The sequence below is a fragment of the Hyla sarda genome, chromosome 5, assembly GCF_029499605.1.
Source record: "Hyla sarda isolate aHylSar1 chromosome 5, aHylSar1.hap1, whole genome shotgun sequence".
In the NCBI taxonomy this organism is placed as follows: domain Eukaryota; kingdom Metazoa; phylum Chordata; class Amphibia; order Anura; family Hylidae; genus Hyla; species Hyla sarda.
In genome coordinates, this window is record NC_079193.1 from 328,083,456 (window position 1) to 328,110,929 (window position 27,474).

Below are 27,474 nucleotides of genomic sequence, written 5' to 3' on the forward strand. Positions count from 1 at the left end.
GCCTGTATACTGTCCTTGCAGAGATTAGCTGTGCCGTGGCTACAGAGTCGGGAGAACAGCTGATGCTGAGCAGTAGGTATACCTTGTATATCTACTGCCCAACAAGAATTTAGGGTAGGGTCACACGTAACGGATTTTACGTTGCAGATCCACTGGTGACCCAACCCATTTTGTGCCTCCAGCTGTTGTCACCCTCGTTCCCACGCCTTGCTCCGCCCCTGGCCTACTCGCAGTGGCAATCCGCCGATACGAGCAGCCACACACGGGGCCTGCCAGTCGGTGAGTGCACTCTGACATCGCGGAGCAGCCGCAATGTCTGAGTGCACTGCGCATTTGCAGTGTACTGAGACGTCATGGCTGCTCCGCGATGTCCGAGTGTATGCCATGGGCAGAGTACTCAGACGTCATGGCTGCTCTGCGTTGTTAGAGTGCACTCGCTGACTCGCAGGCCCTGTGTGGTTGCTTGTAGCGGCGGGTTGCTGCGTGGTGGAGCTACTCGGACCGGGCCTGGACAGGAGCAAGTTAGGTAAGTGGACACTATACAGCTATACAGTATACACTATATATAGCTATCTATAGATAGCTGTATATCCTGTATACCACACAAAGGGGCTATAGGAGCAGGGAGTCCTGTCAGTCTGATGACAGGATTCCTGGCTCCTGTATAGTATACACGGGTATACTATGCTCCCTGTATACTATACGGCCAGGGGGAGGTGAATAGCGATGCCATATATCACTCCTCATCTCCTTACACTCTGTGGACCGGGCGCTCAGCATCAGACCCACAGAGTGGGACCTGAAGACCGTGAGAAAACTGCCACAGGTACAAAACTGGCTATTTCCAATAAAAACGCCAGAAAAACTACTAAAAACACAAGAAAATGCTGTGGCAGTTTTTCTGGCATTTTTTCAGGTGTAAAAAAAAAAAAAAAGTGGAAAGTGCAGGAATTGAGGAAAGTGGAAAGTGCAGGAATTGAGGAGCATAACAAAAACACCAAAGACAGAACCCCACGCACCTCCACCCGGTCTTTATATCGTGGCGCTTTCACTTAGAGCAATGTTTGACTGTTCTTATGCAAAGTAGTATATAAATAAGAATTCCATATACATTTGATAAAAAGAAAAGTAACATTTATTCCAGTCATTAATACCTATGCACAGATCAGATATCATGTACAATGTCCCGGAAGCATCTTGGCACTAAACATTAGGAATGTTTAACCCATTGTACAGTGTTTTTATGCAATACTAAGGAAAAAGACGATTCTATGTAACTGGTTTTTTACAGGGAACTAGAAACCTCAGTGATCGGCCCAAGGACAGCGACAGCTTCAATTTCTACTCGTCCCCCCTGAAAGAAAGAGACACAATAATGAAGTTACAGCAAAGCCGATATGTATGTATAGATATGGTGAATTTATACGTGAATTCATGTTGGGCTGAATTAAAGTATAAAATAAAAGTACAGGTGTATTTCAAGGCATAAATGAGTCTTTTAGTTGTGGTAATATTCCCTTGCTCCAAGAATCTTTTTCTGATTAGTTTGTATTGGTTTATTTTATTCATTTTCATGTATTTTCCCCCCATGATTTGTTATGGTAGATATATAAATGTTTATTTGGATAGGACCTTTGTATACGCATTTCTATTTTGTATATTTATTGTACTGTGTTGAGAAAGGGGACTAGAGACGAGCGAACTTACAGTAAATTCGATTTGTCACGAACTTCTCGGCTCGGCAGTTGATGCCTTATCCTGCGTAAATTAGTTCAGCTTTCAGGTGCTCCCGTGGGCTGGAAAAGGTGGAGACTATTTCCTAGGACTGTATCCACCTTTTCTAGCCCACGGGAGCACCTGAAAGCTGAACTCATTTATGCAGGATAAGTCATCAACTGTTGAGACGAGAAGGTCGTGACGAATCGAATTTACTATATGTTCGCTCATTTCTTAACGGGACCTCTGGGACCCCCTGTTATTTCCAAAACGGGCCCAACTCTACCGGCTGCATTGTCTATGGTACACACCAGAGTACAACGATCAGCTATCTCCGGTGCTCCCATAGACAATGCATGGAGCACGTGTGAATAGGGGATGTTTATAGGGGCTGGAATACCCCAGTATCACATGTACACAATTTAAAAACTTGACCGACCATGTAGTGCATGGTCAGGCCAGGTCCATCAGAGCAGCTCTTTTTTAATAAGTTTTAGATAATTTTTCTCAATTTGGCAACTCAGATTGTCTGATGATAAGACTCTATAAACTTTATATACACACACGGGTAAAAAAAAACCGTTCCCATGTGAGTGGAATTGTACAAGAAACACACTTACTCTTGGCAAAGCAACAACCTGGTAAGCAGCTCTTGCAGGGAAATTGTGCTGAAAAACTGTGAAAGAAAACACACGAATACAGATAAGAGACTAGCAACCCGAAAACTGACATATTAAAACGACAACCAACTTACAGCACAGAACTTATCACAATCAGATATAAGAGGAAGGATAACGCACTCACCAGAGACTTCTGCAGCAGGAATACAACTTTATTCGGTAAGCATGCAAAGCGTTACACAGGGAGCTCGTGGTGGACAGGTGAGGAAGGGGGCGGCAACATGTTTCACGCATGGAGGTGCTTCTTCTGGCCCGCACAGAGTGCGGGCCAGAAGAAGCGCCTCCGTGCGTGAAACGTGTTGTCGCCCCCATAACACCCCCGGCCTCAACTGTCCGCCACAAGCTCCCTGTGTTCCTATGTAACGCTTCGCATGCTTGCCGAATAAAGTTGTATTCCTGCTGCAGAAGTCTCTGGTGAGTGAGTTATTCTTCCTTCTATATCTGATTGTAATAAAATTTTTACGGACTGTTATGGGATAAGTGCACCACCGCAGCGTTCGTATCCTACGCAGTGACACGTACTGTTTGCTGCATCTGATATATATATATATGGACTTTCTCTGTTGTCTGTTATTAGCGGTGTCGGACTATATCTTTTTGTATCCTTGGAATTAATTATAGCCCAGAACTACAAAAGTCCTTCATATTCAGATATTGTACTCATGTAAGAAAGAAAAGTTATTAAAGAGTACCTCTCATGATCTTGTTAAATTTTATAATCCTCCCAGTTCACTGCCCCCCCCCCCATCATGATAAATCACCCCCTGACTTTATTTTTATTATTTTTTTAGTTCTCTACCGTGATATTGCTCTGTATTTTCTGTTCAGTCTCAGTCAGATTCACAGACTGGGAAGGGGCGTTACCCAGCAGGCGTGACATCATCTGAAGCCATACAGGGGAGAACTTCCTCCCTCACTCTGCTACACACTGCCCAGAGCAGTTCAGTGTGTGAGATGAGCTATGATTGGATAAGGCTGCACCCCCCCCCCCCCCCTCAGCATTTCCTGCTTTGCTTTTGGACTTCTGCCAGGCCAGCAGGAGTTCAAAGTCTGTGAAAAAGATGGGGGGTGAGATGTGCTCTGGACAAGTAGGGAGACACCTAGTGGCAGCTTTTTTAAACACAAAGGAAACCTAGAAAACATCGTTTTTTTTTTTGTTTTGTTTTTTAAACAAAAGTACATTAGAATTTTTTTAAATTTACCATAAGGAGTGCAATAGCAAAAATTATTTTTAATGAGAGTGACCATTGAAACTTTAGAGCTACACCTTAGGCCCGTGGCATGTGAAATATTCTGTGGCTCTGGAAAAATCATATATTATATATATTTATATATATAAATAATTTTTGCTATTGCACTCCTATATTTGCTATTGCATATATATATATATATATATATATATATATATATATATATATATATATACACACCCTTGATAGGATGCCCAACCACAGTAATATCCTACTGCTTTGATAATTCTGCTTGTATTGCTCTGGCATTATGTATATGAATACCTTCTCACAATATACTCACATTGCTTGTAAATCTCATTAACGTCATTAAAGTCGTTGATATCTGCCAATAACACTGTAGTCTTCACAACTAGAGTAAAAGAACAGAACATTCTATGTCATTAGTATAAGAAAAAAAATAAATGTGACGGTAAGTAAAGATATACTGTATAAGAGTTCTGCATTTTGAGTATTGTTTTGCTTCTCTGAACCATTTTAAACAATGAGACAAGTCTTTCTATGTTTAATGTGGTTAAAAGAATATGAGCAGAACAGAAAAGCTAAGTATGTACATAAGTGTTTCCCAACCAGGGTGCCTCCAGCTGCTGCAAAACTACATCTCCCAGCATGCCCGGACAGCCTTTGGCTGTCCGGGCATGCTGGGAGATGTAGTTTTGCAGCAGCTGGAGGCACCCTGGTTGGGAAAGACTGATGTACAGTAATATATACCATACTGAATCAGAGTATGTTCACATACTGCACAAACGTGCCTAGGTGGAGTTCTGCAATGCAGGTCTCTACAAGTCACGAGCAGCACTGGGGAGCAGAATAGGGGTAAGTGAGGGATCACAGTGGGTCCAACCGCTGGGCCCCCTCCTGAGCTCCACAACTATACCCTGACTCCTTTGTATTGAACGAGACAAGGGGTCATCATGCCCACCGCCTCTCCATTCATTGTTTATGGAGCCGCCAGAGATAGCAGAGTTGGCGTTATTGAGATTCCGGGGGTGTTCTGGCCAAGGAACAGAGTTTGTGAAATGTGGGATCTAACAGGTTACACTAGACAAGTGATGCCCAGACACTGTGGGCTCCAGAAACTGAGGGATCCTGCAGTGCCCATTGTCAAGGGAAAAGTAAGGGAAACAGCCTCTGCCAGATTAGACCCTGTGTGGTGCCAGTGCTGGCAGGAAGAAATTAGGGAAGCATTGTGTGCCAGGTTAGATGCCAGGATTGCCAACAAGAATGTGTCATGGCCCTACTGTACGTCCAGTCATTGCATGGAGCTGTAGATACGCATTTCTTGTGGGCCTTATCTGTATTTGGATGTGATTCCTGGTATATGTGCTGTCTATGTCATTTCATATCCAATATCCCATATCTCTATTCATCTAATATCTATCCCATACCTATCCCATACCTATCCCATACCTATCCCATACCTATCCATCTCTCATATCTATGTAATTTCATATACAATATCCCATATCTCTATTCATCTAATATCTATCTATCATATCTCTCTCATACCTATCTATCATATTGGGTGACCACTGTACATTGAAGACAACTAATCATCTTAAAGAGACAGTACATAGCTATAAACAACATACATACCATTGGTGTAATCACATCCTGCTGCTTTAAGAATTTCACCCATATTCACCAATGCCTGGAAACAATATAAAAATTCTAGATGATTATATGGTGAAGAAGTTGTACAATACAGTCTCCAAAATATGGCTGGCATGACTTGGCTGTCTGATTAGATAGGTGCATATAAACTCCTCGGATAGCAGTGACGCAATGTGAAATAAGATATTACATGTCGGCATCTTAGCACCTGCAGGGTACGGAAGAACCTTAAAGGGTACCTCTCATCAAATAAACTTTTGATATATTTTAGATGAATGAATGTTGAATAACTTTCCAATAGCATGTTAATGAAAAATATGCTTCTTTCTATTGTATTTTTCCCGATCAGTCCTGTCAGCAAGCATTTCTGACTCATGCTGGAGTTCTAAACACTCAGAGCTGCCAGCCTGCTTTGTTCACAGCCAAACAGGCTGTGAACAAAGCAGGCTGGCAGCTCTGAGTGTTCTCCTTTGTGAGCAAAGCAGACTGGCAGCTGGTAGTGTTTAGGACTCCAGCATGAGTCTGAAATGCTTGCTGCCAGGACTGGTAGGGAGACCCCTAGTGGTCATTTCTTCAAAGTGGAAAATTAAATAGAAAGAAGTATATTTTTTAATAACATGCAATTGTAAAGTTATTATGCATACATTAATCTATAATATATCAAAAGTTTTTTTGATGAGAGGTACCCTTTAACATTTGTTTGTTTTGTTCAATTATGTAGATGTCCGGCAGTGGCAATTCCTATCACAACTGGTTTTCTGCTGCCATTCCTCACTCATGAGTTGTTACCACATCTGCATAGCTGATCACTCCTTGATATTAGTTATTCAACCCCCTAGAGCAGTGGTCTCCAAACTGGTGACCTCCAGCTGCTGCAAAACTACAACGTGAAAACTGAAAGCTGCTTAGGTAAGGCTGTTTGCTACTTTATGCGTATCCACAAAACTCACAAAAGAAATGCTCAGGTGCATGTGCAACATTTTGTGTGGCCGGAGTAATAAAGAAAAGGAAAAAAAAAAAAAAGCTCTAAATGCAATGATAAATCATCCTCTAGATCAGTGTTCTTCAACCTGCGGACCTCCAGATGTTGCAAAACTACAACTCCCAGCATGCCTGGACAGCCAATGGCTGTCCAGGCATGCTGACAGTTGTAGTTTTGCAACATCTGGAGGTCCGCAGGTTGAAGACCACTGATCTGGAGGATGATTTAAAGCGTACCCGTCAGATCCAACAAAAAACATTTTTTTTATATATCACTCAGTACCTAATCCTGACCATGTACATCTAAGTTATGTGTCTGGCACCTTTATTTATGTTATTACACTTTTAATTTAGCTCACAAGTCTGAATTCCTCTCATAGGGAGGGGGCGTGGCCTCACTGTGCAGGTCTCCGCCCCCTCCCTCAGTATTTTGTCTGCTTGCATCTCCTCTAGCATTAGCAAAACTACAACTCCCAGCTTGTCCTCACTGACAGCAGCGGGACACAAGATGACAGTGGGAGGATTTTTCCTGCAGCTCTGAGCCCTGCGCTCACAGCTGTCAATCAAGGAAGTGTGTCCATGACATAGGTGATGACGCATGGACACAGCAGGACTAGTATGTGTCCAAGCAGGCAGGGGGCCAGTTGTTTGACTGGCTTTTCCAGTATGAAATAATGAAAATTTTCTAGTGAAAGCAAATACAAAACCTATTGGTTATACATGCTTTACAATGGGCACTGTTAATAGTTTTTGTATCTGTCAGTGCCCATTTAATTATTACTGAAAAATAAAAAAGGAGTATGTTAAGTTGGAGAGTAGAATGAAAAAGCAAATTCCCTATTCACCTGGAGTTACTGCGTTTGTGAGATGGGGTACAGCTTAGATTACCAAGAGGAAAAAAAAAAAAAGAAATTATTAGATTATTACCGTATTCTACGCTAGATAACAAAATTATTAGAAATTGGTTCTCCTCGAAAAGGTCGTTCTTGCTTTGATGAATATGTCTAAGTACGGTAGTTAAAATATAAAAATAAAACTACAATATAAGGTTTCTCTCTTGCAGGAGTGGGTAGATGAGATATGGTTTTGAAAAAAATGGCATTGTTATTGGACAAAAAAAAAAAAAAAAGAAAAAAAAAAAAGAATCGGATAAATGGGTTGTCTCATATTATATTTTCTTTACAGATAACAAAAAATAAAACAACAATGCTTGACAAAAGGGGGGAAAAAAAGCAATCCAGTAGAGTTACGACATTTGGGATGGATGATACAACTAAAATGTATGTGGCATGTCTAATGGTGAAATTTAATCCGATTAAGTGATTTAATGAAAATGTGAACATAATAACATGTGAATATAATCCTTTACCTGCTTTGCCTCGTTCTTCACCCCACCGGGTACAAGCTGCCCACTTGCAGGATCCATGCCAAGCTGCCCAGATACATACATGGTCTTATCCACCACCACTGCTTGACTGCAACAAAGAACACAAGAGTCCATTACCAAACACGTATGATGTACTATACATGTAGGAAGGTCCTCCCCCCAAATGTTCTTTAAAGGGTATGTTCACACGTGCCATATTGTGATGCATATTTTCTGCATCTGATTTTACTACCTTTTGAATTCAATGGGTAGCAAAATCAGCAGCAGGAAATATGCAGCAGATACCGTACATGTGAACGTACCCCTAAGGGTCCATTCACACAGGCAAATTTTACTGTCCAATAGCAGCGTGTTTCCTACTGGGAGTTGTGAATTGGGGAGGGATCTCAGACAGATTTTTGGCAGCGGAATCTGTAGCAGAGACCACTGAAGTCATTGGGGTCTGCCACAGACTGACTAGTCAAATGCACAACTCACAGCAGGAAACACACCGCTGTCTCACAATAAAATCCGTCTTTGTAAACAGACCCTATATTTCATGCAAAGGATTTAAAGATGTTGCTGTGTTTAATTATTTAGTTTACATTGAAATCTGCCGCATCAAATACGCGCAGGATACTGTACGTGTGGAAACACAAACACAGGATCCGCTACAGATTTGAAATTGTAAAATCTGCAATTGAGGATGTATAACTGTGGATTTAAAGGGGTACTAAGCTACTCAGCATTTAGAACAATCTGTTCCGAACACTGGAGCTGGCGCCGGGAGCTTGTGACATCATAGCCCCGCCCCCCCATGACGTCATGCCACGTCCCCACAATGCAAGTCTATGGCAAGTCTGTGACAGCCGTCACGTCCCCTCCCATAGACTTGCATTGAGGAGGCGGGGCGTGACATCTTGAGGGGGCGGGGCTATGACATCACAAGCGCCTGGCGCCGGCTCAAAGCATTCAACAAATACACATTAAAACCTGTCCCATCAATGGCCGGGACCCGCGGCTAATACAGGACATCACCGATCGCAGTGATGCCCTGTATTAACCCTTCAGACATGGCGATCAAAGCTGACCTCCGCGTCTGAGGCGAAAGTGACACTAACCCGGCTGCTCAGTCGGGCTGTTCGGGACCGCTGCGGTGAAATCGCGTCATTCTGAACAGCTTACAGGACACCGGGAGGGACCTTACCTGCCTCCTCAGTGTCTGCTCCGTGCCGGGATCCCCTGCATGGCCGGCGCTCTCCTTCAACGTCATCACGTCGTCGCGCACGCCGTCCCGTCATCGAATAGGAGCGGCGTGCGTAGCAGCGTGATGGCGGCGACGGAGAGCGAATATACCCGGCAGCAGAGACGTTCCGGAGCGACGGGGACGACCCGGGGACGCAGCAACAGCGATGGAGGGCAACATCCAGGGCAGCGGTGACGGTCCGGAGCGGCGGGGACACGTGAGCGCTACCTCCTATACCAGTGGTCTTCAACCTGCGGACCTCCAGATGTTGCAAAACTACAACTCCTGGCATGCCCGGACAGCCAACTGCTGTCCCAGCATGCTGGGAGTTGTAGTTTTGCAACATCTGGAGGTCCGCAGGTTGAAGGTTCAGAATATTTTTTTTTCTAAATTTTCATGCTTTAACATTGGGTGCGTGTTACATGCCGGAGCGTCTTATATGGCGAAAAATACGGTCGGTTGTATGGGGTCCAGTTTTTAACAGACCCGGGTCAGCTCTTTATAGCAGGACTAAGGCTTTGAGCAGGGGGCATTTGTATATATATATATATATATATATATATATATATATATATATATATACACACACATATATACAATACAGCAGAGCTCACAGAAATCTATAGGTTTATACTATGTCTCTATGTATGGAGAAGGTTTTCATTGACACTATGAAAAAAAAATATGGCATGCAATACCAATGTCCTGTATTATGGGGGCATTCACTGTTTCTAGTAGGGAATATGGTGCCGCACAAAACCACTGTATGGCTATGTAGACAATCTTTTTTGGGCAGTATTTTACCAAAACCAGGAGTGGGTCCAAAACAAAAGTGGGTGCAAAAATTTCCATTATAGTTCAAAAAAAAAAAATGTAAAAATAAAATAAAAAAAAGCCCAAAATTCTGTGTGAGAGTATAGCTCATCATGGTCTTATGGACCTATAGGCATCTTAGGGGGGGGTTTATTAACCTGTTAAGGACATAGGACGTTCTCTAACGTCCTCACTACCTGGGCTTTAATGCCCAAGGACGTTAGAGAACGTCCTGTTGTATTTCCGATCTCTGCCGTTCGCCAGACAGAGATCGGAACTGGATGCCTGCTGAAATGCTTCAGCAGGCATCCAGGGCAAACGCCAAGGGGGGCCATGTAGGCCCCCCATGTCGGCGATCACCGCAAATCGCAAGGGAAATCGCCCTTGCGATCTGCGGCGATACCGGGCTGATCGGGTCTCTGGGACCCGACCGCCCGGTAATTTCGCATGATCCCGGCTGTCACAGACAGCCAGGACCAAGCTAAAGAATAGGAGCGAGGTGGCAAGCCTGCCACCTCCTCCTATCCCCTGCGATCCGTCGGTTAGTTAACCGACCAATCGCAGGAGGAGGGGCGGCTACTTCCTCCCGTCCTGCCCGGCCCCTGGAAGTCTGGAGAGGACGGGAGGAAGACCGGAGGACGCGGCGGGGGACGGGGGAGTGCTGGGGACCGGCCCCGGTACTTACCTTGTCCCTGAAGACCCGGATCCCGGCGAGGAAGATGGCGGCGGCGACAGGTGAGTATATCTTCAGCCGCGGTCGGGCCCTTTACAGCAATGCACGTCGCCGTAAAGCGACATGCATTGCTGTAATGGGACTCTGTAAACTACAACTCCCAGCATGCCCAGACAGCCCTTGGCGTCTGGGCATGCTGGGAGTTGCAGTTTTGCAACATCTGGAGGTCCACAGTTTGGAGACCACTGTGCCCTTCCAGATGTTGCAAAACTACACATCCTCAGCATGCCCTTACTGTCCAGGCATGCTGGGAGTTGTAGTTCTGTAACATCTGGCCCTTCAGATGTTGCAGAACTACAACTCCCAGCATGCCTGGACAGTTTTGGCATACTGGGAGTTGTAGTTTTGCAACATCTGGAAGGGCACAGATTGGGAACCACTGTATTAGTGGTCTGCAAACTGCAGTCCTCCAGATGTTGCAAAACTACAACTCCCAGCATGCTGGGAGTTGTAGTTCGGCAACATCTGGCTCTAAAGATGTTGCCGAACTACTACTTCCAGCATGCCTGAGAATGCTGGGAGTTGTGGTTTTGCAACAACAGGAGGCACACTGGTTGGGAAACATTGTCTGTTTCCTAACTCAGTGTTTCCCAACCGTGTGCCTCCAGCTGTTGCAAAACTATAACTACCAGCATGCACTGATAAACTGTGCATGCTGGGAGTTGTAGTTTTGCAGCAGCTGGAGGTCCCCCCCCCCCCCCCCCTGTGAATGTACAGGGTACATTCACACCGGCAGGGGGCTTACAGTGAGTATCAGGCTACAAGTTTGCGATGCAGCAAATTTTGCGCGGCAGCTCAAACTCGCAGCGGGAACTCGCTGTAATCCCCCGCCCGTGTGACTGTACCCTAAAAACACTACACTACACTAACATAAAAAATAAAATAAAAAGTAAAAAACACTACATATACACATACCCCTACACAGCCCCCCTCCCAATAAAAATGAAAAACGTCCAGTACGCCACTGTTTCCAAAATGGAGCCTCCAGCTGTTGCAAAACAACAACTCCCAGTATTGCCGGACAGCCGTTGACTGTCCAAGCATGCTGGGAGTTTTGCAACAGCTGGAGGCACCCTGTTTGGGAATCACTGGCGTAGAATACCCTTATGTCCACCCCTATGCAAATCCCTAATTCAAGCCTCAAATGCGCATGGCGCTCTCACTTTGGAGTCCTGTCGTATTTCAAGGCAACAGTTTAGGGTCACATATGGGGTATCGCCGTACTCGGGAGAAATTGTGTTACAAATTTTGGGGGGCTTTTTCTCCTTTAACCCCTTATGAAAAGGTAAAGTTGGGGTCTACAACAGCATGTTAGTGTAAAAAAATTAATTTTTTACACTAACACGCTGGTGTTGCCCTATACTTTTCATTTTGACAAGAGGTAAAAGGGAAAAACGCCCCCCAAAATTTGTAATGCAATTTCTCCCGAGTACGGAGATACCCCATAAGTGGGCGCAAAGTGCTCTGGGGGCGCACAACAAGGCCCAGAAGGGAGAGTGCACCATGTACATTTGAGGTAATTTGCACAGGGGTGGCTGATTGTTACAGCGGTTTTGACAAACGCAAAAAAAACAAAACAAAAAAAAAACACATGTGACCCCATTTCAGAAACTACACCCCTCACAGAATGTAATGAGGGGTGCAGTGAGAATTTACACCTCACAGTTTTAAACAGTGGGCTGTGCAAATTAAAAATTTTGTACAGCCCACTGTTCCAAAGTTCTGACAGACACCAGTGGGGGGGGGGGGGGGGGTAAATGCTCACTGTACCCCTTGTTACGTTCCTCAAGGGGTCTAGTTTCCAAAATGGTATGCCATGTGGGGGTTATTTTGCTGTCCTGGCACCATAGGGGCTTCCTAAATGCGATATGCCCCACGAGCAAAATTTGCTCTCCAAAAGCCAAATAGGACTCCTTCTCTTCTGAGCATTGTAGTTCGCCCGTAGTGCACTTCAGGTCCACTTATGGCGTACCTTCATACTCAGAAGAGATGGGGTTACAAATTTTGGGGGGTATTTTCTGCTATTAACCCTTGCAAAAAATGTGAAATTTGGGGGGAAACACATTTTTGTGAAAAAATATATATATTTTTTTACATATGCAAAAGTCGTGAAACCCCTGTGGGGTAATAAGGCTCACTTTATTCCTTATTACATTCCTCAAGGGGTCTAGTTTCCAAAATGGTATGCCATGTGAGGGTTTTTTGCTGTTGTGGCACCATAGGGGCTTCCTAAATGCGACATGCCCCCCGACCAAAATTTGCTCTCCAAAAGCCAAATATGACTCCTTCTCTTCTGAGCATTGTAGTTCACCCGTAGTGCACTTCAGGTCCACTTATGGGGTACCTTCATACTCAGAAGAGATGGGGTTACAAATTTTGGGGGGTATTTTCTGCTATTAACCCTTGCAAAAATGTGAAATTTGGGGGGAAACACACATTTTTGTGGAAAAAAAAATTTTTTTTTTACATATGCAAAAGTCGTGAAACACTTGTGGGGTATTAAGGTTCACTTTACCCCTTGTTACGTTCCCCAAGGGGTCTAGTTTCCAAAATGGTATGCCATGTGGGGATTTTTTGCTGTTCTGGTACCATAGGGGCTTCCTAAATGCAACATGCCCCCCAAAAACCATTTCAGAAAAACATACTCTCCAAAATCCCCTTGTCGCTCCTTCGCTTCTGAGCCCTCTACTGCGCCCGCCGAACACTTTACATAGACATATGAGGTATGTGCTTACTCGAGAGAAATTGGGCTACAAATATAAGTATAAATTTTCTCCTTTTACCCCTTGTAAAAATAAAAAAATTGGGTCTACAAGAACATGCGAGTGTAAAAAATGAAGATAGTGAATTTTCTCCATCACTTTGCTGCTATTCCTGTGAAACACCTAAAGGGTTAAAACGCTGACTGAATGTCATTTTGAATACTTTGGGGGGGTGCAGTTTTTATAATGGGGTCATATGTGGGGTATTTCTAATATGAAGACCCTTCAAATCCACTTCAAACCTGAACAGGTCCCTGAAAAATAGTGAGTTTGAAAATTTTGTGAAAAATTGGAAAATTGCTGCTTAACTTTGAAGCCCTCTGATGTCTTCCAAAAGTAAAAACACGTCAATTTTATGATGCAAACATAAAGTAGACATATTATATTTGTGAATAATTTTTTTTTTTATTTGGAATATCCATTTTCCTTACAAGCAGAGAGCTTCAAAGTTAGAAAAATGCAAAATTTTCAATTTTTTCAGCAAATTTTGGAATTTTTCACTAAGAAACTATTCAAGTATCGACAAAATTTTACCAATAACATAAAGTAGAATATGTCACGAAAAACAATCTCGGAATCAGAATGATAGGTAAAAGCATCCCAGAGTTATTAATGTTTAAAGTGACAGTGGTCAGATGTTCAAAAAACACTCCAGTCCTAAGGTGTAAAATGGCCTGGTCCTTAAGGGGTTAAAGGGGTACTCCAGTGGAAATTTATATATTTTTTTAAATAAACTGGTGCCAGAAAGTAAAAACAGAATTGTAAATGACTTCTATTAAAAAATATTTACCCTTCCAGTAGTATTTAGCAGCTGTATGCTACAGAGGAAATTCTTTTGTTTTTGAATTTCTTTTTTGTCTTGACCATAGTGCTCTCTGCTGACACCTGATGCCTGTATCAGGAACTGTCCAGAGCAGGAGAGAATCCCCATAGTAAACCTATGCAGCTCTGGACAGTTCCTGACACGGACAGGGGTGTCAGCAGAGAGCATTGTGGACAGACAGAAAAGAACAACTCAACTTCTTCTGTAGTACACAGCAGATGATAAGTAATGGAAGGATTAAGATTTTTAAATAGAAGTAATTTACAAATCTATTTAACTTTCTGGCACCAGTTGATAATAAAAAAAAATTAAAAAAAAATTAAAAAAATTAAAATTCCACCGGAGTACCCCTTTAAAAGATAATTTTACAACCTAGGAAATGGTACAAAATAAAGCACCGTGTGTCTTTAAAGTATCTGATCATAAACACAGGATAATACTGCAGAACTGAAGAGGTTAAACGCTCAGTGATCCTGGCGAGTGCACGGCTGTGGTCACCACATGCCATTATAGGAACTCCGCCAACTACAACACAATAGGAAGAGAAGTGCTACAGGTAACATAGGGAAATAGTCACCATGTTTAACCCACAGAGGGTGCAGCAGGTAACATTAGATTATCTGAAAGGATTTTTTGTTTTATTACAATGTTTTATGTGCAGTCCCGGCTGTTTAGCACTTCTCAGCTGAGAGCAGGACTAGCTACAGGGCTTCACCATCCGACTGTAAACCACAATGTTCTCATTCACCAATGGCAGATGGTTTGAAAACATTATTTGTATCGCCATCTTGGGAGAGTATGACCTAAACCAAAATATTTTATCTCTATTACGATTACTGAATTATGAGGGCACTCACCCCTTTTGCACGCCAAGCAAATGTAGTTAAAGGGGTACTCCACTGAAAACATTTTTTTTTTTAAATCAACTGGTGCCAGAAAGGTAAACAGATTTGTAAATTACTTCTATTAAAAAAATATTAATCCTTCCAGTACTTATCAGCTGCTGTATGCTCCACAGGAAGTTTTTTTCTTTTTTAATTTCCTTTGTCTGACCACAGTGTTCTCTGCTGACACCTCTGTCCATGTCCGGAACTGTCCAGAGTACCTCTCCTGCTCTGGACAGTTCCTAAAATGGACAGGGATGTCAGCAGAGAGCACTGTGGTCAGACAAAGGAAATAAAATTTAAAAAAAAAGAATTTCCTGTTGAGCATTTAGCAGCTGATAAGTACTGGAAGGATTAAGATTTTTTAATAGAAGTAATAAACAAATCTGTTTAACTTTAAAGGGATACTCCGGTGGAAATTTTTTTGTTATGAACTGGTGCCAGAAAGTTAAAGAGATTTGTAAATTACAGTGGTCCCTCAACATACGATGGTAATCCGCTCCAAATGGACCATCCTTTGTTGAAACTATGGTATGTTGAGGGATCCGTGCAATGTAAAGTATAGGACAGTGGTCTACAACCTGTGGACCACCAGATCTCTATCCTTTCAGTACTTATTAGCAGCTGTATGTTACAGAGGAAATTCTATTCTTCTTGAATTTCTTTTTTGTCTTGTCCACAGTGCTCTCTGCTGACACCTGATGCCCATATCAGGAACTGTCCAGAGCAGGAGAAAATCCTCATAGCAAACCTATGCTGCTCTGGACAGTTCCTGACACGGACAGAGGTATCAGCAGAGATCACTGTGGACAAGACAAAAAAGAAATTAAAAAAGAAAACTAATTTCTCTGTAGTATACAGCTGCAAGTCCGGGTGGAGACCAAATTGTTTGGGAACAGAACAGAGCCACCTAGTGGCTGTTTTTTTTTTTATCACATTAAAAACATATAAAGGTTGAGAATTTTAACAGCAAGTAAAGACTCTTATAATTACATAAGAAACAATATATTTAAAGTTTAGTTTGGTGACAAGTACTTTTTTAAAGTTTTAGGTTTGCTTGATGGATGATTTTCCAGTAAAAAAACAAACAAAAAAAACAAACAAAAAAAAAAAAAACAAAAAAAAAAAAAAAAAACAGTTAGATCGGGTCTATCACACGGTCACAAAGTTAATGATTACCCTGATATCCAAGTCACTGCTGATCGGGAATAGTTACTGAATTAACTATTAGCTTCTCTGAAGGAAAAATGAGGCATGTAGTGTCCCAGAGAAATGCATCATGTCAGCGCAGCACTAGGGCGGAGGGAGCCTTGGTGGGGGTGGCGGGAGGACTCCCATCTGACTGGACAGCGCAAGAAAACTCCCCACAGATATGGTCTTACTTCTGTACAGACCGTGCAAAGGTCACATGGCCAGAGGTAAAATTACATAGCCTGGAATTTTCAGTCTACTAGGTTAGAAAATCATCCGGTGCTCAACTAGTCCTAAAGAAAGTCTATATTAGGGTATGTTTACGTGTACACAATCCGTGGAAAACCCACAAGCAGAATTTCCGTAGTGGAAATCCCACAGCAAATGATGTATGTGTGAGCGTTCCCTTAGGCTATGTCCCCACAGCAGAATGTCTGTGCAGAATTCTGCATGAATATTCCACACGGACAAAACACAGGAGCAGAGTCTCATTGATTTCAATGGGATTCTGCTTCTCTGTTCACATGGCAGAATTTCTGCGGCAGCAACATTTGCAGCAAAATTTCGGATGCCGGAGTCCGCAAAAACATTGCACCTGTTGCAGATTACGCTTGGAAATGCATTGTTGTCTATGAGACGGCGCATTTCTAAGTGGTCCTAGTGCTGGCATGTCATGACATTACACCGTGTGAACATAGCCTTAGAGTTGTAGCAGGGCTGAATTTGTAATTACATTTTTTGGGTAAGATGGACTGTACTAGACAATAGGTTAAAAAAAAAAAGTAAAAATAAAAACATTTGCCAGTCCAGGGCTTCCGGCACCAAGTCAAAGGATTTCATTGTGGTCAAACCTTTCCAATAGGACAGTGGTCTTCAACCTGAGGACCTCCAGATGTTGCAAAACTATAACTCCCAGCATGCCCGGACAGCCAACGGCTAAAAAAAATAAAAATAAAAGGTGCTGGACACATAAATATTTGATGTAAATGGTCAGGATTAGGTACTGAGTGATATATTTAAAAAAAAAAAATTTTTTGTTGATCTGACGTGTACGCTTTAAAGGGGTATTCCAGGTAAAAAAAAATTTTTTTTCTTTTTTTTTTATATCTACTGGCTCCAGAAACAAACAGATTTGTAAATTAAAAAAATGGGGTATGTGCAGCTCACAATATAAATTAATCGAGGCTAAATGGAAAGTATTTACACCAAAAAATACTAGTATAAAATAATATATAAGGAAAAAAAGGGGGGGGTACCAAATGCCTCTAGACTAATACCATAAAATGGTACATGATGATGAAATTGCAGAAAAAATAATAAATGATAAATCGGACTGTGCTTCACTTTAAATGATGTACAAATTTAATATAAAAAATGCAAATAGAACATAAAATGAATAATACAAATCTAATGCAAAAATGCCTCCTACCACAGGGCCCTTGTGGGGAGGTGAGATGATTAAATACAAAACATATATTAAAATATTTTTGTAAAAATTATAGCATGTGAATTACGTTCTACCGCTATCTCAATATATTGTAAACCGACATAGTATACTTTTGTGCGGTATACTCCGTTCCCATGTGATTTAGAACAGTTCACAAAGTGATATAGTTACCAACTCCTCAAGATGGTTTTGGCTGGACGTCCGAGAGATAAATGTATGAGGACTGTAATCAGCGCTGGCGTGCGCTTACGGTGACGGGCCCGGATGCCACAGGCCAAAAAGGTCACCGGTCACGGAGTAATGGCAGGCTCGATGGCAGATGCAATGGAGGCTTTATCCAGCGCTGGCATGCGCTTGCGATGACGGGCCCGGTTGCCGCAGGCCAAGGAGAAGTCACCGATCACGGAGTGGCTCCGGAGATGTAGATATACTCGGAGATATATAGATCTTGCTCCGGAAACAGGTAAAGGAAAGCCTCGAGGCTTTCCTTTACCTGTTTCCGGAGCAAGATCTATATATCTCCGAGTATATCTACATCTCCGGAGCCACTCCGTGATCGGTGACTTCTCCTTGGCCTGCGGCAACCGGGCCCGTCATCGCAAGCGCATGCCAGCGCTGGATAAAGCCTCCATTGCATCTGCCATCGAGCCTGCCATTACTCCGTGACCGGTGACCTTTTTGGCCTGTGGCATCCGGGCCCGTCACCGTAAGCGCACGCCAGCGCTGATTACAGTCCTCATACATTTATCTCTCGGACGTCCAGCCAAAACCATCTTGAGGAGTTGGTAACTATATCACTTTGTGAACTGTTCTAAATCACATGGGAACGGAGTATACCGCACAAAAGTATACTATGTCGGTTTACAATATATTGAGATAGCGGTAGAACGTAATTCACATGCTATAATTTTTACAAAAATATTTTAATATATGTTTTGTATTTAATCATCTCACCTCCCCACAAGGGCCCTGTGGTAGGAGGCATTTTTGCATTAGATTTGTATTATTCATTTTATGTTCTATTTGCATTTTTTATATTAAATTTGTACATCATTTAAAGTGAAGCACAGTCCGATTTATCATTTATTATTTTTTCTGCAATTTCATCATCATGTACCATTTTATGGTATTAGTCTAGAGGCATTTGGTACCCCCCCCTTTTTTTCCTTATAGATTTGTAAATTACTTCTATTAAAAAATCTTAATCCTTTCAATAATTATCAGCTGCTGAAGTTGAGTTATTGTTTTCTGTCTGGCAACAGTGCTCTCTGCTGACATCGCTGCTTGTCTCAGGAACTGCACAGAGTAGAAGAGGTTTTCTATGGGGATTTGCTTCTAAACTGGGCAGTTCCCGAGACAGGTGTCATCAGAGAGCACTTAGACAGAAAAGAACAACTCAACTTCAGCAGCTCATAAGTTCTGAAAGGATTAAAAAAAATATTTATAGAAGTAATTTACAAATCTGTTTAACTTTCTGAAGCCAGTTGATATATATATATAAAAAAAAAGTTTTTTCCTGGATAACCCCTTTAAATCATCCTCCAGATCAGTGGTCTTCAACCTGCGGACCTCCAGATGTTGCAAAACTACAACTCCCAGCTGGGAGTTGTAGTTTTGCAACATCTGGAGGCCCGCAGGTTGAAGACCACTGCATTAGGGGAGGTCTATCTTTAAAAAAAGATAAACTTGTTTCACTTACCTCCGCTACTGTTCCCGCCCTGCTCCTCTGTTCTGCCACTGGTTGGCGCTACAGTGTCACATGAGCATAAGATGTCAGGTGACCACTGCAGCCCCCTCCTGATGCAATACCATGCCCCCTCTGCAGTAAGCCCCGCCAACATTGGGAACAGAGCAAACTCTTACTGATCTGCTCCAGGTGCCAAGTCTCATAAATTCCCCCACAGTGTATATTGGTGCTTGATCTTTCCATCTAGCACTTTTTACGTTTGCAGATAAAGTACCCAATTCCTTCCCATTAAAAGCCAAAAGGGGTACTCCGGTGGAAAACTATTATTTTTTATTTTTTTTTAATGAACTGGTGCCAGAAAGTTTAACAGATTTGTAAATGACTTCTATTAAAAAAAAATCTTGATCCTTTCAGTACTTTTTAGCAGCTGTATGTTACAGAGGAAATTCTTTACTTTTTGAATTTATTTTTTGTCTTGTCCACAGTGCTCTCTGCTGACACCTCTGTCCGTCCCAGGAACTGTCCAGAGTAACATAGGTTTGCTATGGGGATTTTCTCCTGCTCTGGATAGTTCCCGATATGGGCATCAGGTGTCAGCAGGGAGCACTGTGGACAAGACAAAAAAAAAAAAAAAAAAAAGATTTTCCTCTGTAGCAAACAGCTGCTAAAAAGTACTGAAAGGACTAAGATTTTTTAATAGAGGTAATTTACAAATCTGTTTAACTTTCTGGCACTAGTTCATTTAAAAAAATTAAAAAAAAAAGAATTTCCACTGCAGTACCCCTTTAAACCTTTATATACATCTATCTCTGTACAGAGACAGGTGACATATAGTACCCCTCAAATCCAACCTTTAAAACTTGTATTTTAGGTTTGCATAGAGATCAATTACCACAATGTTATACAACATAAAAACTAACATATTAGAAGCAAATAACATACATATATTACACACACACACATACACACTAGAGATGAGCGAACTTACATTAAATTCGATTCGTCACGAACTTCTCGGCTCGGCAGTTGATGACTTATCCTGCATAAATTAGTTCAGCTTTCAGGTGCTCCGGTGGCTGGAAAAGGTGGATACAGTCCTAGGAGAGAGTCTCCAGCCCACCGGAGCACCTCAAAGCTGAACTAATTTATGCAGGATAAAGTCATCAACTGCCGAGCCGAGAAGTTCGTGACGAATCGAGTTTACTGTAAGTTCGCTCATCTCTAATACACACATATCCTTCTGACTTCTATTACAGTGAAACAAGACACAAGGGACAATGTAAAGCAAAATGCAATGATATAACAATATAGAATCCCATTTCTGCAGATAATGCAGCTTTTTGTATTGTTTGCTGCGGACCAGCATGAAGACCACCTACCTGTAGACATCCCTGCGGACAGGAGCGGTAGGTGTATAGATAATGCGTCTTAGTGTATCCGACATGTTCAGCTACCGGGTGTCTGTCTGGGCATTGGGAATCTCTGCTCCCAGTGAAAGTTGTAACCTTTGATTTCTATGGACTCAGCCAGAGATGGGGTCATTGATCCTGCGCTGTGATTTAGGGAGAGGACATACACAAACTAACCCACAAACATGGTATCTAATAGGATCACGACTAGATAGAACTCATTTTACATACGTACAGGTGACAATTGTCTTCTCCTATACAATGTATTTGGAAAGTTTTCAGACCCCTTCGCTTTCTTTACATTTTGTTACGTTGGGGCCTTGTGCTAAAGTCAACGCCCCTAGGATAGGGGATAAGATGTCTGATCTCGGGGGTCCCGCCGCTAGGAACCCCCGCGATCTCTCCTGCAGCACCCCCTCATTTTGTGCACAGAGCAAACTTCACTCTGTGCCTGATGACAGGCGATCCAGGGGCCGGAGGATCGTGATGTCAGGGCCCCCCGTGTGACGTCACGCTCTGCTCCCTCAATGCAAATCTATGGGAGGGGGCGTGACAGCTGCCACACCCCCTCCCATAGACTTGCATTGAGGGGGGGAAAGGCGTGCCGTCAAAAGGGGGCAGTGCCGTGAAGTCACGATCCTCCGGCCCCTGGATTGCCTGTCATCAGGCACAGAGTGAAGTTCGCTCCGTGCAGCAGATGACAGATGACAGGGGGTGCTGCAGGAGAGATCGCTGAGGCAGGACCCTCACCCCCCCCACCCCCCCCCCAAGATCAGATATCTTATCCCCCATCCTTTTGGATAGGGGATAAGATGCCTATGAGCGGAGTACCCCTTTAAGCACCCCCCCCCCCCCATGGCCATTATTCTGCACTCAATACCCTATAATGAGAACCTAAAAACTGAATTTTAGAAATGTTTGCTAATTTTTTTTTAAATAGTAAAACTGAAATGTTGTATTCAGACCCTTTGCTTGAAGTTTAGCAATGGGGCCTCCCATTTCTTGGTCATTTCTCTGTTTCAGCACCTTGATCGGAGTCTCCTGTGGTAAATTTAGGTGATTGGACAGGATTTGGAAAGACACACCCCGTCTATATAAGATCTCATGGCTGACAATGCATATCATAGCAAAAATCAAGCCAAGAGCAGGAAAGAACTGCCCGTAGGGCTCATAAACAGGAGGCACAGATCTGAAAAAAAAAAAAAGAGGACAGAAACATTTCTGCTGCACTGAAAGTCCCCAAGAGCACAGTGGCCTTAATAATTCTTTAATGGAAGTAGTAATAAGGGGAGAAGGGCCTTGGTAAGAGAGATGACTAAGAAGCCAATGGTCAACTCTAAGCATCCATTTTGGAGGAAACAACTCACTGCTTATCACCTGCCCAATTTCATCCCTACAGAAAAGCGTGGTGGGGCAGCATCATTCTGTGGGGTGGTTTTCAGAGGCCGAGCCATGGAGACTGGTCAGGGTTGAGGAAAAACTGAATGGAGCAAAGTACAAAGATATTTTAAATAAAACCTGCTCCAGGGCGCTCTGGACCTCAGACTGGGCTGAAGGTTCCCCTTCAACAACACAATGGGGGAAATTTATCCAAACCTGTGTAGATGAAAGTGGTGCAGTTGCCCATAGCAACCAGATTCCTTTAACTTTTTAAAAAGACCTGCTCCCCTTTTCCTCTACATATTTTGATAAATCTTCCCCATGACCCTCAGCACAGTCAAGAGAACACTGGACCGGCTTAGGGACAATTCTGAATGTCCACGAGTGGCCCAGCCAGAGCCCTGACTTGTACCCAGTCGAACATTTCTGTCAGGTTTGGTTGGGACAGTTAGTGAAAGCCATTTTCAAGTCAAATGGCTTCTATGGACGGTCTTCATCCAACCTGACAGAGCTTGAGAAGATCTGCAGAGAAGAATGACGGAAAATCCACAAACCACTTTCTATGACATATACAAAAAGTCTCCCCCCCCCCCCCTAAAGGGGTACTCGGCACCTAGACATCTTATCTCCTATCCAAAGGATAGGGGATAATATGTCAGATCGCCGCAGTCCCGCTGCTGGGGACCCCCGGGATCGCCGCTGCGGCACTGCGCTATTATTACTGCACGGGCAATACAGGGGCCGGAGCATCGTAGACACCGGGAAGGCAGTGGAGCCAGGTGAGGGGACCTCCATCTGCTGTGCTGGATGATCGGATCGCCGCGGCAGCACTGCGGGCGATCGGATCATCCATTTTAATGATCGTGATGCTGCAGATGCCGTGATCTGTATTGATCACGGCATCTGAGGGGTTAATAGCGGGTCCCTGGCTGCGATCAGCAGTCGGGACCTGCCACGCATGATCCAGGCATCGCTCCAATGCTCGCGGTTATGCTTAGGGTGTAAGTGTACGTCCTGGTGCGTTAAGTACCACCTCACCAGGACGTACATTTACGTCCTGCGTCGTTAAGGGGGTTAAACGTCAGTGTCCATTTAAATAAAGCATTCCATTTTGTTGATGTCAAGATGCTGGAACCTTTCTCTTTATTTGCATGAACTCGAATTCTGATAGACAAGCCCATCAGGTCCATCCTATCATGCCAGCGAACTACAAACTACAAACTACAACAGTTCTGTTAAAGTTAAAAAAAAAAAATTTTCACAAACACAAATGTTTATGCCCACACCCACCCCAACACGGAACACACTTAGAAACTTGTCCAGGTCTAAGCCATTCTGCTATTTATGAAAATCAAGCACTATTTTGATAAATGAGGTGTTTGATGCTGGACACACATCTTTATGGGGATCCTGACTGCACAGACTCCCCGTGCAGCCCCTACAATGGGGTGGATCCGGTCAGTGTTTACAGCCAGGGGTTTACTGCCTAGAGGAGTACTGGCTACGGATGGGGTGATGCTGGAAGGAGACCACAAAGGACCCAATCGACCACCCCTCCAGGTATCTCTCCTGAGCACCCCCTCATACCCATTCCTGTAGATACAGTGATGAGGGAGCATCCTCCATCGTGGTGCTGTCATGAAAGAGAATGCTGTGAAAAAGGGTAGGGTCACACTACATCAGTACAACCGTATCTGTCAGCATCCCGATGAAAATGGGACGCCTACGTATACTGTTATCATGAGCCGCAAACCAGGTTGCTTTCTATGGCTGAACGAAGTTTGTTTGGGACCTAAGAGCTTTTTCAAGCAGACTCAAAAGAGCGATCCGCTGCGCTTTTGAAATAGCACTTAGCTCCCGAACGAGTCAATAGGCGGTCTGCTGCTCCAGTAAACAGTTAATAGATACAACTACATAGGGCAAAAATGTAGTGTAGACCCATCCTACAATGCATAATAAATCTGGTGCACAGCATGCGTGCATTTTATTTTTATTTATTTTATTTTTTTGCAAAAACTGTGTCAGAGTTTTTGTGCATTTTAAATAGTGAAAATGTATATCCAGATCTCATTAGGAACTAAACAGACTTTAAACTGAAAAACTGGAAATTAATTATGGAATTTAATTCCAAGCAGTTACCTTATTTAATACTATTAAAACTGCACATCCCAATAAAAAGCTACCATAAGAGGCATCAACGCCTATAACATTACATTGGGGTATTGCTACTTGTGCATTTCTCTCATCCTGTCATTGAAGTGTTCTGGAAAAAAAAAAGCCTTATAAAAAAAATATTCTAAAATTAAATAAAAACAAAAAAACATTTAGAGGACAAATTATAATGATCATATATAACGGACAGGGGAGGTTTATCACTGTAAACGTCCCTTAGTTGTTAGATATAACAATATACTCAGCCACAGGCGGTAGAGAAGTACAATGCAGACAATAGGACACATTGTAATGCCACACGCCTGTAGACAAGGATATACCTGAAGATAGTCATACCTGAAAATCCCCTTAAAAACCGGCGCTCTCGGTGTATTAATGACACGTCTTAGTGTGACCGACATGATGCGCTGGAGCGTCTACTTGTGACTCCAAAATCTGAGATTCCAGCGACAGATATAACCTTTGATTCTTATTGACTTAGGGAGTCACCCAGGTTACAATGGAAAATGTTACTGGCTCGGCCTGACCAATAAACATAAGATCACCATGAGAAGTGTTTATCACAAACACGTGCGGCCTCCCGAGAGCACAACTGTATAATATCAGCTTAATGTGATTAACCATTTATATCACTGATTCATTACATATAAACGAATGCTGCTGGTGAGGACGGACACACTGTATGATTTCTACTGGGGTTGGGTCCTGCAGGGGTGTGTGTGTTGGGTGGGGGTATAACTCTAATATTCTTTATTTATAGTGTTATTTCAATGAGTTTTCCTCACCACAAAGTCTCTTCAAGAATCTGTAAGAAAGGTGAGGAGTGATCAGTGGGTGTTCGACTGCTGCGACCCCCAAAGATCATGAGAACTGGTGACCTGTGTTCTCCTGGATGAATAGAGCGGCAGTCAGACACATGTCTGGCAAAAATAGCCAAAACAATATACAGTCATCTCAGGCAGGCCCATAGAAAGTAAATGAAATGGAAGCACATAATCGACTGCTGCTCCATTAAACTCAGGACACATAGGACCCTGGTGGGGCTCCCAGCAGTCATCATCTATCCCACAGACAGGTGTTGGTGGAATATCTCTTTTTAAAGGAGTAGTCCAGTCGTGAAAAACTTATCCCCTATCCTAAGGATAGGGGATAAGTTTGAGATCGCGGGGGGTCCGACCGCTGGGGCCCCCTGAGATCTCTCTGTACGGGGCCCCGGCTCTTGGCCCAGATAGCGGGTGTCGACCCCCGCACGAAGCGGCGGCCGACACACCCCCTCAATACATCTCAATGGCAGAGCCGGAGATTGCCGAAGGCAGCGCTTCGGCTCTGCCATAGAGTTGTATTGAGGGGCCGCCGCCTAGTGCGGAGGTCGACACGCCCCCTTCCCGCGGGCTGTCGGGGCTCCGTACAGGAGATCGCAGGGGGCCCCAGCGGTCGGACCCCCCGCGATCTGCAACTTATCCCCTATCCTTAGGATAGGGGATAAGTTGCTCACCACTGAGTCACCACTGGACTACTCCTTTAATACTCTGTTCTGACTAGTGTCAGCATCATATACCCACGGTCTCTGTGTCCCCCAATGGAGACGAATGAGAAATGTGCAGCAATGTGCTTCACTGCCTGGTACCATTCACTCCATTATAAGCTATGCCAGTGTTTCCTAACCAGGGTGCCTCCAGCTGTTGCAAAACTACAACCACCAGAATGACTGGACAGCAGTTGGACATGCTGGCAGTTAAAGGAGAAATGTGTCAGAAATCTTTTAAGTTCCCCTGTGCCTGGGCTGCACAAATAAAATAACTCTCCTCCCTACTTTCCCCCGTTGCTCTGTTATCGTCATCTCGTTCCTTCGGTGCTGCTCGGCTCCCTGCTTCTTAGGTTCGAAACGTCAAACTGGGGTCAGCGTACTGCCGGTCGCAGTAATGTCCTGCCTCGGCCGGTGATAGGCTAAGCGCACTGTCACGTAAGGAACTAAGGCCGGAACAAAGCCGAGCAGCACCGGAGGAACGGGACGCCGATACGGGAACAACGTAGGAAGGCGAATTAAAGATTGTCTTTTTAGTTTTTGTAGCCAAGGCACAGGGGAACTTAAAAGATTTCTGCTGCATTTCTCCTTTAAAGTTGTTCAGCGGCTAGAGGCACCATGGTTGGGAAACAGTAATCTATGGATTCAATGAGTCGGGTCTGACAAACAGCCAGGGAACAAAGAGCACTGCCGCACACTTCATCAGATTATAACTGCAATGGCAGAAGGGCTTAGAAGGAGACGCGGTGCCAGGTAAACTTTTAACATGTCTGGACAACAGTTTATATTAAAAGAGATCTGCGAAAAATAACTTATCCCCTATCTACAGGACAGTAGCTGATCGTGGGGGGGTTTGAATGCTGCCCTCCCCCCCCGCAATTACTAAGATGGTACCCGGTGGAGCTACTTATTCCCTGTCCTTTGGATAGAGGATGTTATTTTTCGTGACCGTAACGCTTCAAAAGGTGTACCCCGGTGGAAAACATTTTTTTTTAAATTTTTTTTTTAATCAACTGGTGCCAGAAAGTTAAACAGATTTGTAAATTACTTCTATTAAAAAAATCTTTACCCTTCCAGTACCTATTAGCAGCTGTATGCTACAGAGGAAATTCTTTTCTTTTTTGTCTCATCCACAGTGCTCTCTGCTGACACCTGATGCCCATATCAGGAACTGTCCAGAGCAGAAGAAAATCCCCATAGCAACCCTATGCTGCTCTGGACAGTTCTGACACGGTCAGAGGTGTCAGCAGAGAGCACTGTGGACAGGCAAAAAAGAAATTCAAAAAGAAAGAATTTCCTCTGTAGCATACAGCTGCTAATAAGTACTGAAAGGATTAAGATTTTTTTAAATAGAAGTAATTTACCCCTTTGAAGCTGCACATTAAAATGTACACTGAGTGATTGTACACAGCTTCAATGGCCAATGGCTGTCCGGGCATGCTGGGAGTTGTTGGAGACCCTTGTCATACGGGAAGTGCAGACACATGGAATTAGGAATAGTCAGTCACCTGCTGCATGTATAATAGGGGCTGTCACTGGCAGCAGCTGTCAGGTCAGCAGTGACACATTACCTGTATGGGCCAATGGCAGCCGGTGCCTTAGCGCTGCAGATGATCCTCCTGACCACGGAAGCCATGACTGACACTTCTTGACACGTCCAGCGCTTTAGACTTTCTACAGTTCAATCTACTGCACAAATGTTCACATGGGCTCGGCGCATGCGCGGTGCCTTAATGCTCGCATTCCCAGGGAAACGTTCCAATGACGTCACTCCACCCCTAAACCGCCCAATCAC

General features: G+C 43.5%; 2 protein-coding genes across 4 annotated transcripts in view; one reads left to right on the top strand and one right to left on the bottom strand.

Annotated features, from left to right (window-relative positions):
• Nucleotides 1-1,108: 1,108 nt before the first annotated feature.
• On the bottom strand, nt 1,109-27,420 carry RIDA (reactive intermediate imine deaminase A homolog). Of its 3 annotated transcripts, none has more exons than XM_056522362.1 (6): nt 27,251-27,420; nt 7,611-7,716; nt 5,243-5,297; nt 3,930-3,998; nt 2,337-2,392; nt 1,109-1,354 (listed from the first exon to the last, which is right to left on the bottom strand). In XM_056522362.1, exons 1-6 carry the CDS (start codon nt 27,313-27,315, stop codon nt 1,286-1,288), a joined length of 420 nt encoding a protein of 139 aa, XP_056378337.1. In that variant the 5' UTR covers nt 27,316-27,420; the 3' UTR covers nt 1,109-1,285. The 3 variants fall into 3 exon arrangements, with proteins under 3 accessions (XP_056378337.1, XP_056378338.1, XP_056378339.1); XM_056522363.1 differs by lacking the exon at nt 27,251-27,420 and adding an exon at nt 24,491-24,633; XM_056522364.1 differs by lacking the exon at nt 27,251-27,420 and adding an exon at nt 20,573-20,652.
• POP1 (POP1 homolog, ribonuclease P/MRP subunit) overlaps nt 1,382-27,474 on the top strand; it is a 71,561-nt gene continuing 45,468 nt past the window's right edge. The window contains exon 1 of the mRNA XM_056522360.1: nt 1,382-1,399. The gene's annotated coding sequence lies outside the window, so the exon portion shown is untranslated. The remainder of the gene's footprint in view (nt 1,400-27,474) is intronic.